Below are 14,603 nucleotides of genomic sequence, written 5' to 3'. Positions count from 1 at the left end.
TTAACATCTCTTAAAATCTAACTGAGAAAACCAGTTGCTTTCCTATAGCATAGATTGCCGCTTCTAGCCTCTGGGGCATTCACATGAGGAAACTCATTATAGCCTTTCCTTTCCTTTACTGTCATGATAAAAATGTAGCTGAACTATGAGTTGTGGGGGCGTTTGTACGGGTGTTGCCATTTGCAGTTTTATAATTCCTGGAAATGTTGGTAACTTGGGGAAATTGTACTGAAGACCTTAGCCAGCTAAGAGCAGTCAAACTAAAAATTAAGGTATTAGTCAATGAAATTGGAGAGAAAAACAGTCCCATTCAAAAGATCATCACTTGTAGCTGGAAATAGATCTAATAAAGAGGTAACAAGTGGGCCACGAAGGCCTAAAACATGTTTTACAGAGTAGGGAGTGGACCCTGCTCAGTGTAAGAAATAGACACCCAGTGAAATGGGGAGAGACACCTCCTGAAACCATCCAGCAGAACCAAACTGAAATGGAATTTAGAATAAATATAATAAAATACCACCCACAAAACCCATTTAAGACAGAAGAATTAGAATGTGTTTAATCTGAGATTAAAATGTAAATGAAAAAATATAAAGAGAAAGCAGATTTCAGAAAGATTCAATAATTTAGAGACCTGATTAATATCTGAAAGTCATGCCCTTTTTCTCAACCCCACCTCAACTCCCCACCCCAACTGGGTGGACTGTGGGGCAGAGCCCAGACCCAGCCAGAGGAGGAGAGGGTAGTGACCAGACCCTGAAGTGAGGATGGGCTTGCTTGCCTGGCTGGATAGAAAGCAGTGGAGAGGAATAGACTCAGACTGTAGGGTTGTCCTTCAATATCCCACAGAAGACTGGTGCCAGGAGCCCTGCAGATTCCAAAATCCATGGATTCTCAGGTCCCTTATATAAAATGGCGTAGTATTTACATCTAACCTACACACTTCCTCCCACATACTTGAAACCATCTCTCAATTATTAAGACCAAATACAATGCAAATGCTATATAAGTAGTTGTAAATACAGTCAGTGTAAATACTGTGTAAATAGTTGCCAGCCCATAGCAAATTCAAGTTTTCCTGGAACTCTTTGTTTGTTTTTTTTTTTTTTAATATTTGCCTTTCAGGGTTGGAATCCACAGATGTGGAGCCAGGAGGCAGACTGTAACTGCCTGAGTTTGCAGAGCTGGAGGATGGGGCCCATGTGGCTGTTACTGAACTGGTGGTTGGTTTATATGTTTCAATGAAAAATCCTTTAAAAATCAGACCTATGAAAAAATAGATTTAATTCTCAACAGCACAGTTTACCCCTTAATACACCAAAACCTCTTTCTAGTTTTTTTTCCCTTTTGACATGGAAAACTTTTGGAAATTTATATCATTCTTCTTTCCCACCTTCTCAAATACAGGACTAGAAGTTTAACTTATTTTAACCTTTCCAAGGGACTCTGGGTCATCACCACAAACATTAATTGTGACAGACTGCAGGATGGTGATATCCTTGCCACCAAGCCTGTGGGAATGTTGTATTCTGTGTCCCTGTACCAAACAGCTTCCAGCAATTGCATTTTTTTCTTAATTGGAGGATAATTGCTTTACAATGTTGTGTTTGTTTCTGCTGTACAACGTGAACCAGCTGTGAAAGTGAAAGTCGTCGCTCAGTCATGTCTGACTCTGCGACCCCCATGGACTATGCAGTTCTTGCAATTCTCCAGGCCAGACTACCGGAATGGGTAGCCTTTCCCTTCTCCTGGGGATCTTCCCAACCCAGGGATCGAACCCAGGTCTCCCACATTGTGGGCAGATTCTTTACCAGCTGAGCCACCAGGGAAGCCCATGAAGCAGCTGTCTGTATACATATATCCCCTCCCTCTTGCACCCCCCTTCCACCCCACCCCGTCTCACCTCTCTAGGTCTTCACAGAGCTCTGAGCTGAGCTCCCTGTGCCTTATAGCAGGTTGCCACTGGCTGTCTCTTTTCCACATGGTAGTGTATATTTGTCAGTGCCGCTCTCAGTTTGTCCCGCCCTCTCCTCCCCGCACTGTGTCCAAAAGTCCATTTTCTTCATCTGCATCTCTCTTCCTGCCCTGCATACAGGTTCACCAGTACCAGTTTTCTAGATTGCATATATATGTGCAGGCAGCTGCATTTTTAAGTTCTGGTGGCTTTTGAGAGTTTTGCCTTCTTTTTCTTTTTTTTGTTAGTGTTTCTACCTGTAGATTTTGTACCTTTCCCTTGTACTTTCTGTTTCCAGACTATTGTGAACTTAGAAACTAGACCATTGATTTTAATTGTGTGTAGATTAAGATCAAGTCAGTGCTGAGGGAGGTTGTAATGATTTTTTCCCAATGGTCCTGGTTTCATGTTTAGTATGAACTGTGTAACTCAGTTTTGACTGTCAGGAACATGTAGTTTCTGCTTCTCAACTGTGTCGTTACCAAATAACTGAGTCACGCCCTGAAAATTATCTTAACAAAAAACTAGATTTATTTATGAATTAATTATGGTAGGATGAAGAGTAAAAAGGGCTTCCTGGTGGCTCAGCAGTGGAGAATTTGCCTGCAGTGCAGGTTCAATCCCTGGGTCAGGAAGATCCCCTGGAGGAGGGCACAGCAACCCACTTCCCTGAAGAATCCCATTTACAGAGGAGCCTGGCTGGCTACAGTCCGTAGGGTTGCAAAAGAATCAGACAGGACTGAGTGACTGAGTATGCTCTGGGAGGGGTTACTAAAAGGTGTGCGTGGATCGAGATCAAGGACACCTACGCCTACCTCAGTGCCTCTCCCTGCATCTCCGTCTGCCCAGCTGATCTGTTTGCGGCCAGAACAATGGGCGCCTCTCCTTGAATCACTTTCAGCTCTGGCACAGGGCATTGCTGAGCTAGGATAGTTCCAGCCTGCTAAGGCTGTACACAGACTTTTGTAGTCACAGGATGTCTGGCTTTGAAGGACAGGCGGATACTGTTTTTTATGATAGCAATGAATTGGTTCTTTGGCCTTTTTTAAATGCACAAGTTGTCTGGGAGACATTCTGGTATCTGCATTTCAGCCCTTCTGGTTCAAAATGCAGCTTTGCAGGAGGACTGCCAGAGGTCACTGTTAAGAAAATCCTCTCATTATAGTCAGGACTCTCAGGCCCCTAGAGTCTTATAATGATGGATCTGGTCTTGCAGTTGCATATCCCATCAAGCTTATTATTGCTGTCTTCTAGAAAAAGGTTAAGTTCTGTGGACAACTAAAGGGAATAAAAAGTCCTCCACTTTGAGTCTTTCAGTTTCTATTTCAGTCTCAGTCCTATGGCACAGTGCCACTGATACTTTAAAACAGGGGTCCCCATCCTCTGGGACCCAATGCCTGATGATCTGAGGTGGAGCTGATGTAATGGTAAGAGAAACAAAGTGCACAATAAATGTAATGCATTTGAATCATCCCAGAACCACCCCCTCATCCCCCCATGGTCCGTGGTAAAATTTGTCTTCCACCAAACCGGACCCTGGTGCCAGAAAGGTTGGGGACCACTGCGTTAGAATGAAATCTCATGGAGACTCCTTGTCCTTCTGTGCTTTGGGCCTGGGAGTCCTCCTCCTTCCACCAAGTTCTTCTACTTGGAGTAGGAGGTAACACAGTAGAGGAATAGCCAGGCCTTCATTTGTATCACTTGATCTTTGAATATGCTCTTTAGAATTAACAGCACCTTCTAATGATCTGCTAGCAGGGCCATTTGATAATGACTCTTCATTGCAAATACTTCACACTATTCCTTTAAAGACTCTGGCCCCTGATTCTTCTCATAGAGTTCCCTCCTTGTGAATCACTTCAAGACATACAGAAATAAAGTACGGTGTCATTTGAGTTATTTAAGGAGATTTATTAAATATTATCTGTGGAAAGAACTCTGTTAGATCTGGGAGGCTACAGCCCTGTTAGGAGTATATGGTTTGGTTACAGAGCCAACCCTCAGCAAAACCATGTGACCAATTGGTAATGCTTTCACTTGTCAACTATCTCTGAAGCCTTCCTTAAGTCATGTGGGAATGTCCAAGGGCCAGAGAGCGAGAGTTAAATGTTTAAACCTTGTTATACACACACTGAGGACTGGCCTGGTGGAACAAGTTTTATGGAGATGCAAGTAGGTGTGGTTCTGAAAGGCCAGGAGGATGAGATGAGCAGGGTAAAACAGAAAGCAGCAGCCGGAGGGAAAGCGGGAAGGCACAGCTGAGAACGGGGTGCTACTGGGCCAGCCGGGGCCCCAGGCCTTGGGACAGCCAGAACTGCGGCCTACCTTTGAGGCTTACTGATGAGAATTGAGAGCCGATGAAAATGTTGAGTGCAGTAAGTCAGAAAGGAACAAACAAATGTCACACATTGATGCATATATATGGAATCTAGGAGGATGGTACTGATGAGCCTGTTTGCAGGGCGGCAGTGGAGCTGCAGACACAGAACAGATGTGTGGACACAGAGCGGGAAGGAGAGGGCGAAGGAGAGGGCGGGGCGAATTGAGAGAATAGCCTGGAAACATGTACATTACCATATGTAAAATAGATAGCCAGTGGGAATTTGCTGTGACCACAGGGAGCTTGAACCTGTGCTCTGTGACAACCTAGAGGAGTGGAAGCTGGGAAGAAGGTTCAGAGGGAGGGGACCTATGTATAACTATGGCTGCTTCATGTCGCTATGTGGCAGAAACCAACACAGTATTGCAAAGCAGTTATCCTCCAATAAAAACAAATAAATATTTTAAAAAATGTGTTACAGTTAAGCTGAAGGGAGATGGGTTTGGTATGTGAAATGAGTGAAATTAACGTGCAATGGGGTTGCTGTAATAATGTAACTGTAGGTTTCCAAGGGCCTAGACTAGGATGGAGCTTGTGAGAATGGAGAGAGAATGGAATCGTATACAACAGATTTATTTTTATAACTTGAGAGGCCATATTCTTAAAGTTTAATGGAGGTTGAGATATGTGAAGATCTTCCAGATGTAAGGGAGCCTCCAGCTGTATGGGAGATTACATGCATTATAGAGGAAGAGACATTAGAAAAGATGACAGAATCTGCATGACGTGAAAACATGTTGGTAATTCCATGAAATTAGTAAAATTTTTGCCTGGCTTCCTGAATTTGGCTTGAGTTAAAAAGAAGATAGGGCTTCCCTTGTGGCTTAACTGGTAAAGAACCCGCCGGCAATGTGGGAGACCTGGGTTCGATCCCTGGGTTGGGAAGATCCCCTGGAGAAGGGAAAGGCCACCAACGCTAGTATCCTGGCCTGGAGAATTGCATGGACTGCATAGTCCATGGGGTTGCAAAGAGTCGGACGCAACTGAGTGACTTTCACAAAAAGAAGATAAGAGAGGCCTTGAATTTATTTGTAGTGTTGAGAACCATGTTTCAGGTTTCATGGAGAACTTTTTCCCTCCCTCATTATCAATGACATCCCACCATTCTCTTAAAAGCCAAACCAGTGTCCAAACTGGAATCAGCTTTTCTTTCTTTACTCCCTTCATTAATCTCTGTATCCAGTCACCCCAAACTATGAAGTCTTCCCTTTTAAATGTTTACTTTATCATTGTCCTGTCCTCAGCATTCCTAATGCCTTCCTCCTAAGCCCACATACTCTCATATTTCTTTCCTTGAATATTGATAACTGACCATTTTATAGGTACTTAGGTGGAAGGGGCTATTAGTGCGTGTTAGAAGTGAACAAAGGATAGTCCAAAGTAGCATGCTAAAGTCGCTTTAGTAATGTCCGACTCTTTCTGACCCTGTGAACCAAAGCCCACCGGGCCCTTCTGTCCATGGGATTTTCCAGGCAAGCATACTGGAGTGCGTTGCCATTTCCTACTCCAGGGAGATCCTCCCAACCCGGCGATCGAACCTTTGTATCTTGTGCCCTGCATTGGCAGGAGGGTTCTTTACCATTAGTGACACCTGGGAAGCCCCACTTAAAAGTGGAGAGGCATAAAATTTTCATTTGTGAATAGATTTTTTTCTTAGACTAATTAAAACAGTGGTCCAGCTGTTGCATCCTTAAGGAGGCCACTCACTGGCAACTCTGATAATGGGCCTCTGTTCAAAATCTCAGCCAAGCAGGTAATCTGTGAATTTTAAAAGGGATGAGGAGGGACATCCCAACTTGAACCAAAGGATGGTGAGAGGGAGAAGCCACACCTTGGATGGCATAGAGGGGGCACTCCTGAGCCTTTTGTCTTTCAAGAGGGACAACCCCTTTGGGAACAAGAGCTAGCGGGGCTTCTGAAAATTGACTCTTGGAAACTTCCAGAAGGGATGACCTCAGCGTCTTTTCTGTTATTAGCATGAAGCACAGAAGACAGCTCCTGGTCATTAGGAAAACCAGGTTAAGAAAATCACTTGTTTTCCACTGTGTGTTTCCTTAGACCATTTTTCTGGAATACAAAAAAGAAGCTAAAAACATCCTAAATGTTTTAGGATTTATCAGCTGTATTATGTACTTGCAACACTATTTACCTGAGTACAGTAACCAGTAGTATTTTGATGTATTCAAATATGACATAATGCACACGTGTGTAATCAAAATAGTTAAATTGTGACACTGTAAGGCCAGGTTATAATACTGCATACAGCGTTCTTCATGTGATTCATATCTTTATATTTATGGCTTAACACTGCCAATCTGAATATCGATGATTTATTTTCAGCCGATCAGAATATCCATTCTATTTTTCAGCTTCTCCAGTTGGCAACGGTTATATCAAGCCTCCAGTTCCACCTGTGTCTGGCACACAGAAGGAGAAAGGGCCCCCAACCATGTTACCCATCAGTGTGGACCCAGACAGCAAACCTGGAGAGTATGTCCTCAAGAGTTTATTTGTCAACTTCACCACTCAGGCTGAGCGCAAGATTCGCATCATTATGGCAGAACCCCTGGTGAGTACACACAGAAGACTTGTGTCCTTTTCAGTCCTTCTTGATGTCGAATATAGATTTTACAGCTCTAAGAAGGGATGAAGGATGGATGTTTTTTGACATCGTGTGTGTGTGTGTGTGTGTGTGTACTCAGTCATATTTGACTCTTTGCAACCCCATGGACTGTAACCCACCAGGTTCCTCTGGTCCATGGGATTTTTCAGGCAAGAATGTTGGAGCGGGTTACCATTTCCTCTGCCAGGGGTTCTTCCTGACCCGGGGATCGAACCTGTGTCTCCTGTATCAGTAGATGGATTCTTTTTTTTTTTTATTGAGCTGTATGAACTGCTTATATGTTTTGGAGATTAATCCTTTGTCAGTTGTTTCATTTGCAATTATTTTCTCCCATTCTGAGGGTTGTCTTTTAATCTAGTGTATTGTTTCCTTTGCTGTGCAAAAGCTTTTAAGTTTAATTAGTTCCCATTTATTTTTGTTTTTATTTCCATTCCATTATTTTTGTTTTTATTTCCATTGCTCTAGGAGGTGGGTGAAAGAGGATCTTGCTGTGACTTGATGTCAAAGAGTGCACTGCCTACGTTTTCCTCTAAGAGCTTTATAGTTTCTGGCCTTACATTTAAGTCTTTAGTCCATTTGGAGTTTATTTTTGTGTATGGTGCTAGGAAGTGTTCTAGTTTCATTCTTTTGCAGATATCTCTCCAGTTTTCCCAGCACGACTTATTAAACAGACTGTAAAAAGGATAGATGTGTTTTTAAGGATCACATTACTTTTAAAAAACAGTAAACAATAGACACTCCTATCAGCAGGAAATGAGAACCTAGACTCATTATATTCTTTTTTTTTTTTTTTGTCTTTTATTATTCCTCCCTCCTCCTTCCCCACACCATCCCTCTGGGTCGTCCCAGTGCACCAGCCCCAAGCATCCAGCATCGTGCATTGAACCTAGACTGGCATCTCGTTTCATACATGACGTTTCACATGTTTCAATGCCATTCTCCCAAATCTTCCCACCCTCTCCCTCTCCCACAGAGTCCATAAGACTGTTCTATACATCAGTGTCTCTTTTGCTGTCTCGTATACAGGGTTATTGTTTCCATCTTTCTAAATTCCATATATATGCGTTAGAATACTGTATTGGTGTTTTTCCTTCTGGCTTACTTCACTCTGTATAATAGGCTCCAGTTTCATCCACCTCATTAGAACTGATTCAAATGTATTCTTTTTAATGGCTGAGTAATACTCCATTGTGTATATGTACCATCGCTTTCTTATCCATTCATCTGCTGATGGACAAGTAGATGGATTCTTTAACCACTGCCACCTGGGAAGTCCTTTTTGATACCATAGGTAATTTTTCAGTCAGTTCACTTCAGTTCAGTTGGTAAGTCATATCCGACTATTTGCGACCCTATGGACTACAGCATACCAGGCCTCTCTGTCCATTGCCAACTCCCAGAGTTTGCTCAAGCTCATGTCCATTGTGTCAGTGATGCCATCCAACCATCTCATCCTCTGTCATCCCCTTCTCCTCCTGCATTCAATCTTTCCCAGCATCAGGGTCTTTTCCAGTGAGTCAGTTCTTCACATCAGATGGCCAAAGTATTAGAGTTTCGGCTTCAGCATCAGTCCTTCCAATGAATATTCAGGGCTGATCTCCTTTAGGATGGACTGGTTGGATCTCCTTGCAGTCCAAGGGACTCTCAAGAGTCTTCTTCAACACCACAGTTCAAAAGCATCAATTCTTCAGTGCTCAGCTTTCTTTATAGTCCAACTCTCATATTCATACATGACTATTGGAAAAACCATAGCTTTGACTAGATGGACCTTTGTTGACAAAGTAATGTCTCTGCTTTTTAATATGTTGTCTAGGTTGGTCATAACTTTTCTTCCAAGGAGCAAGAGTCTTACTTTCATGGCTGCAGTCACTATCTGCAGTGACTTTGGAGCCCCCCAAAATAAAGTCTGTCACTGTTTCCACTGTTTCCCCATTTATTTGCTAGATAGATGGGACCAGATGCCATGATCTTAGGTTTTTGAATGTTGAGCTTTAAGCCCACTTTTTCACTCTCCTCTTTCACTTTCATCAGGAGGCTCTTTAGTTTCTCTTTGCTTTCTTCCATAAGGGTGGTGTCATCTGCATATCTGAGGTTATTGATATTTCTCCTGGAAATCCTGATTCTAGCTTGTGCTTCATACAGCCCAGCATTTCTCATGATATACTCTGCATATAAGTTAAATAAGCAGGGTGACAATATATAGCCCTGATGTACTCCTTTCCCAATTTGGAATCAGTCTGTTGTTTCATGTCCAGTTTTAACTGTTGCTTCCTGACCTGCATACAGACTTCTCAAGAGGCAGGCCAGATGGTCTGGTATCCCCATTTCTTTAAGAATTTTCCAGAGTTTGTTGTGGTCCACACAGTCAAAGGCTTTGGCATAGTCAATAAAGCGGAACTCTCTTGCTTTTTTGATGATCCGGTGGATGCTGGCAATTTGATCTCTGGTTCCTCGCCTTTTCTAAATCCATCTCTAACATCTGGAAGTTCATGGTTCATGTACTGTTGAAGCCTGGCTTGGACAATTTTGAGCATTACTTTACTAGCGTGTGAGATCAGTGCAATTGTGAGTTAGTCTGAGCATTCTTTGGCATTGCCTTTCTTTGGGATTGGAATGAAAACTGACCTTTTCTAGTCCAGTTGGCCACTGCTGAGTTTGCCAAATTTGCTGGCATGTTAAGTGCAGCACTTGCACAGCATCATCTTTTAGGATTTGAAATAGCTCCAACTGGAATTCCATCACCTCCACTAGCTTTGTTCGTAGTGATGCTTTATAAGGCCCGCTTGACTTCATATTCCAGGATGTCTGGCTCTAGGTTAGTGATCACACCATCGTGATTATCTGGGTCGTGAAGATCTTTTTTGTACAGTTCTTCTGCGTATTCTTGCCACCTCTTCTTAATATCTTCTATTTCTGTTAGGTCCATACCATTTCTTGTGCCCATCTTTGTATGAAATATTCCCTTGGTATCTCTAATTTTCTTGAAGAGATCTCTAGACTTTCCCATTCTATTTTTTTCCTCTATTTCTTTGCATTGATCACTAAGGAAGGCTTTCTTATCTCTCCTTGCTATTCTTTGGAACTCTGCATTCAAATGGGTATCTTTCCTTTTCTCCTTTGCCTTTCGCTTCTCTTCTATTCATAGCTATTTGTAAGGCCTTGTCAGACAACCATTTTGCCTTTTTGCATTTCTTTTCCTTGGGGATGGTCTTGATATCTGCCTGCTGTACAATGTCATAAACCTCCATCCATAGTTTTAAAAGATAATATTTACGTTTCCTGATTTAAGATAATTGAGGCTCAAGGACCTTAAAATAATTAGGAGATAGAATTCAGCAGCGTACTTCACCACTGGGTTTAGGACAGATAAGCTTAATTTGACATTAAGAAGTATTAAAATTGTAGAAAAATTGTGTTCATAGTCTCTGCTGTGTCTGTGTACTTTAGTCAAAATCTTTTGTCCTATCTTTAAAAGACAAAAAAAAAAAAAATCATCATCCTTCAAGGGGTTGTCAGAGCTCCTAGTCTGAGAACAAATAGACAGATGGTCTCTGTGACATATTATCCAAGGAAGTTTTTTGATTCGTTCATAAGTACCATTCTGTTACCTGAAAATTGGAAGACAGGAAATTGTTGATTAAATTGATTAATGCCCTTCAAGTCAGTAGTCCGTATCTTCTTTGCAAATGATTCTGCTGCAAAATAAGGCTTGTGCTTCAGGCTTATGTTAATTACTTTAACAAGAGCTCTAAAGACAGAGTGCTAAATCTCAAAAGGATAGTGGAAAGGAAAAAAGTCCAATTGGAATATTCAGATTACTTGTCTCCTGACCTTGGCGGGCCACTCACAATAAGAGAAAGGAAAGGAATTCAGAATGACGCCGCTCTTTCTGTGAAGCTTGGCTTTGTACCTCCTGTGAAAAGATTGGGACAGGAGAAGAGGTCTGAGGTTGGCTTGAAGGCATCATATTTAAAATAATTAAATATAATATTGAGCCCATAGCCTGTGCGTGCTCAGCCACTTCACTTATGTCCAACTCTTTGCAACCCTATGGACTGTAGGAGCCCATAGCCTAAGTCTCTTAAAAAACTTATGATACTCAGCATCATCTTTTCAAAATGATCTTCATGAGGGACTTCCCTGGCAGTCCAGTGGTGAAGACTCTGAGCTTCCAATGCAGGGAGTGTGGGTTCAATCCCTGGTCAGGAAACTTAGATCATACATGCCATGTGAGGCAGCCAAAAAAAACACAAAAACTCTTACCAATAATAATAATAACCTTTATAAGAATCACAATTTAACATTTGAAAATCAAAATTCAAGGATATTTAAATGCTTTGAATATTTGTAACCCAAAAGTTACAAACTTTGCCTTTAAACGTTTTTATTAGATCAATGAATTCTAACTTCCTATTAAGGAAAATGTTTTCTTGGCTTTACAGTTTAAATCATTTATAATAAACCTTAGTACTCTAGCTTTTCCCCATTCACCCATGTGTTTGTGTTTCTAGTGCTTTTACTACTAATAATAGCTAATATTTCTGGAGTGCTTAACTGTGTGCCAAGCACCGTGCTTAATGTATTATATATCCTTTAATCTTCACAATGACCCTAGGTAGAGAGTATTTGTGTACCTGTTTACAGATGGGGAAAGCTGGCACAGAGAGGCAAAAGTGATCATCCAAGGTCACACACTTTTTATTTGAATTCAAGCTGGGTCTCTCCAGAGCCTACCTCAGAACCATTCTACACTCTGCCAGTCTTTGCGTGGGCATCTTCATAGGAAGATACTTTCTATGGTATCTTTACTTAAGAGACTTAAGTAAAGTATTACTGAAAGCAACAGAGGGCTTTCCTGTAAATGGGGTCCAAAGAATCACGTACCTTCATTCCCATTGCTCAAAACAGTGCTGATCCCTGGAAGCCTCTGAGCTCCTTGGGAGGTGTGGGGGGAGCCAGGCCACCTCCCCAAGATGGAGGGTAGGGAGCTACCTGGGCTCCAAAGATCCTGGGAGAGTTTAAGAAGAAGAAAGAGGAAAGGCACAAGGAAGAATCCTTTCACTCATTGACAGAGGAAACGTGCCAAAACACATCAGGGCTCTCTGAAATTGTGTATCATGGTAGATTTTTTCCAGGAAACTAGTAAGTTACACCTTCCCAAGTGGCGCTAGTGGTAAAGAACCTGCCTGCCAATGCAGGAGACATAAGAGACATGGGTTCGATTCCTGGTTTGGAAAGATCCCATGGAGGAGGAAATGGCAACCCACTCCAGTATTCTTGCTTGAAGAATCTCATGGCCAGGGAAGGCTGGCGGGTACAGTCCATGGGGTCACAAAGAGCCAAACATGACTGAAACGACTTAGCGTGAGGTGAATAGAGGTACTTAGAAGGCTGGATTGTGAACATCCCTGTTTCTAAAATAATAGTTTAGGTGCTGTTGTTTAAGGATTCAGGAAGTGAATTAGATTGGGTTTAACTTCTTCGTCTTTAGTTTACTTCGTTTGGAATGTGTTTGCATAACATTTTTCTTCTTGGAGTAAACATGTCTGAGAAACGAACATGTTCCACAGCGTGCTTTTAATTAGAGGTAGACATTTCTGTTCCTTTCTCTGAGACAATTTAAAGGGCCCCAAACAAGAAAAATGAAAAAAAGTGTAAGCTGTCTTCATCAGCAAATCTTCACTGTGTGCCCAGGGTGAGAGAGTTTACTAGATGCTGATGGCCAAGTAGATGGACATTGTGTTTTTAGCTAAAGAAATGTATTCAATCAATGTTCAGTATTGTTGCTTTTTATAAAATGAGACTAATCCTCTTGTATTTTTTGGCAGAGGTATAAGCTTCTGTGCCATTTCCTTCTCTTGTCTGTTGAAAAGTGCTTAGTAATTTTTGCCCTTGAATTTGTTTACTTATTGGACAATAAATGTGAGTAGATGCTGTGGTTTGTTACCTGAGTCTAATTTAAATGTGTGTTTGGCATTTTGTTCTAGAGCCCTAGTAAGAAGAGGTGTTATTTTTGATATATGTGTAATATGGTTAAAGTCAATTCTGAATAAATGTCCCCTAGTATTTCTCTTACAGAAGTTGACTTGATTTAGAAAGATGTTGGATCCTTTAAAGTTTGGATTCATGTGGATTTGTATCATATCACAAAGTTGTATTGTCTTATCTCTAATATAATTAAAACTTGTATGGGAGTAGCAAAGGTAATTTTTAAAAATTTGGAAGTATTGATTTATTGTTTATGGGGCTACTCAGGAATCTGTATTTGTTTTCTTTTTAAAAGACTGAAACCTTCAGAATTCCACATCAGTTAGGCTGCATGAGATCAGTTATTTACAATGTTAAATTAAAATTGTACTTATGAATTACTGATGTCCAGATAGCTAACTTAAATGGGGGGGAAAGGACAGGAAACAAAGATGTTCCATGAAGATAAAATATTAGATTTTTTTTCTTGTTAAAGATGTTTCACCAGTTTAGCAATATTGTTCTTCATACCTAAAAGATGCTCAGGTCATATTCATTAATATTTATGGATAAGTCAATAATTTTACTCAATTTCTGTTGCTTTATGAGGTCATTTGATAGCATTTGCTCCTGGCTGGTCTTACTATTATTTCACTTTTCCCAAGCAGTGTTTTAAACAAGGTCAATTGGGTCATCTGTAATTTTTTATACTTTTATCTCAAAACAGAGAAAGTACAGAAAACAGCAAGTAGCAGCTGCTGTCCCTCTTGCCTCCTGCTCCTTTCCTCTGGTTTCAAATTTATTTTTCCCAAAGTATCTTTTTGTAGTTCTTTAAGGTATAATCAGTGGCGGGTAAACCACTTGGTTTAGTTTATCTCGGATGCTTGGATTTTCCCCTGAATGAGCAGTGATATTTCAGCTGAGAATAGAATTCTAGTTTCACATTTATCCTCCTTCCAGACTTTTGCCAATAAGTTTCACCATGTTGCCTCTAGCACTGCTGTTGAACAGTCTGGTTGATTTGCTATTTGTTTGTGGATTATTTACTTTTTTCTCTGTCTGCTTTTATGTTTTTGTGTTTTTTTTGCTTTGTCTATAGCTTTCTGCAGCTTCACCACACTCTGTGTTGAGATGTGGATTTATTTCTATTTTCCTGTTTGAGACTCTTATGCTTCTTAAATTGAAGGCTCGTGTTTTTCATCAGTTTTGGAAAATTCTTAGCCATTAATTATTTGAAGATTACCACTTCTCCACTTTTCCTCTTTTTTTCTGGCATTCATATTAGATACACATTGCTCTATTACCTGTCTTTTTACCTTTCTTATTTCTACCCCTCTATCTTGCTGCTGTATTCTGAGTCAATTCCTCAGGTCTAATCTTCAATTTATTAATCCTCTCTCGGGCTATAGGACTTCCCTGGTGGCTCAGTGGTAAAGAATCCACGTTTCAATGCAGGAGACACAGGTTCAATCCCTGGGTCGAGAAGATACTCTGGAGAAGGAAATAGTAATCCACTCCAATATTCTTGCTTGAGAAATTTCATGGACAGAGGAGCCTGATGGGCTATAGTCCATAGGGTCACCAAAGAGTCAGACATGGCTTAGCAGCTAAACCATGACAACTCTTGGGCAGTGTCTAATCTGTTGTATAACGTGTCCAATGAGAGTTATAACTTTGGT

At 41.1% G+C, this 14,603-nt stretch overlaps 1 protein-coding gene across 8 annotated transcripts in view; it reads left to right on the top strand.

Moving 5' to 3' along the window:
• FRY (FRY microtubule binding protein) overlaps positions 1-14,603 on the top strand; it is a 329,636-nt gene that overhangs the window by 123,658 nt on the left and 191,375 nt on the right. For all 8 annotated transcript variants that reach the window (XM_070800572.1, XM_070800573.1, XM_019971430.2 and 5 more), the window contains one exon: positions 6,704-6,903. In XM_070800572.1, the coding sequence (XP_070656673.1) occupies positions 6,704-6,903 (200 nt within the window). The remainder of the gene's footprint in view (positions 1-6,703; positions 6,904-14,603) is intronic.

The sequence above is a fragment of the Bos indicus genome, chromosome 12, assembly GCF_029378745.1.
Source record: "Bos indicus isolate NIAB-ARS_2022 breed Sahiwal x Tharparkar chromosome 12, NIAB-ARS_B.indTharparkar_mat_pri_1.0, whole genome shotgun sequence".
NCBI classification, from domain to species: Eukaryota; Metazoa; Chordata; class Mammalia; order Artiodactyla; family Bovidae; genus Bos; species Bos indicus.
The sequence above is the reverse complement of the archived record's forward strand: the minus strand, read 5'-3'. Positions and strand labels throughout refer to the sequence as shown.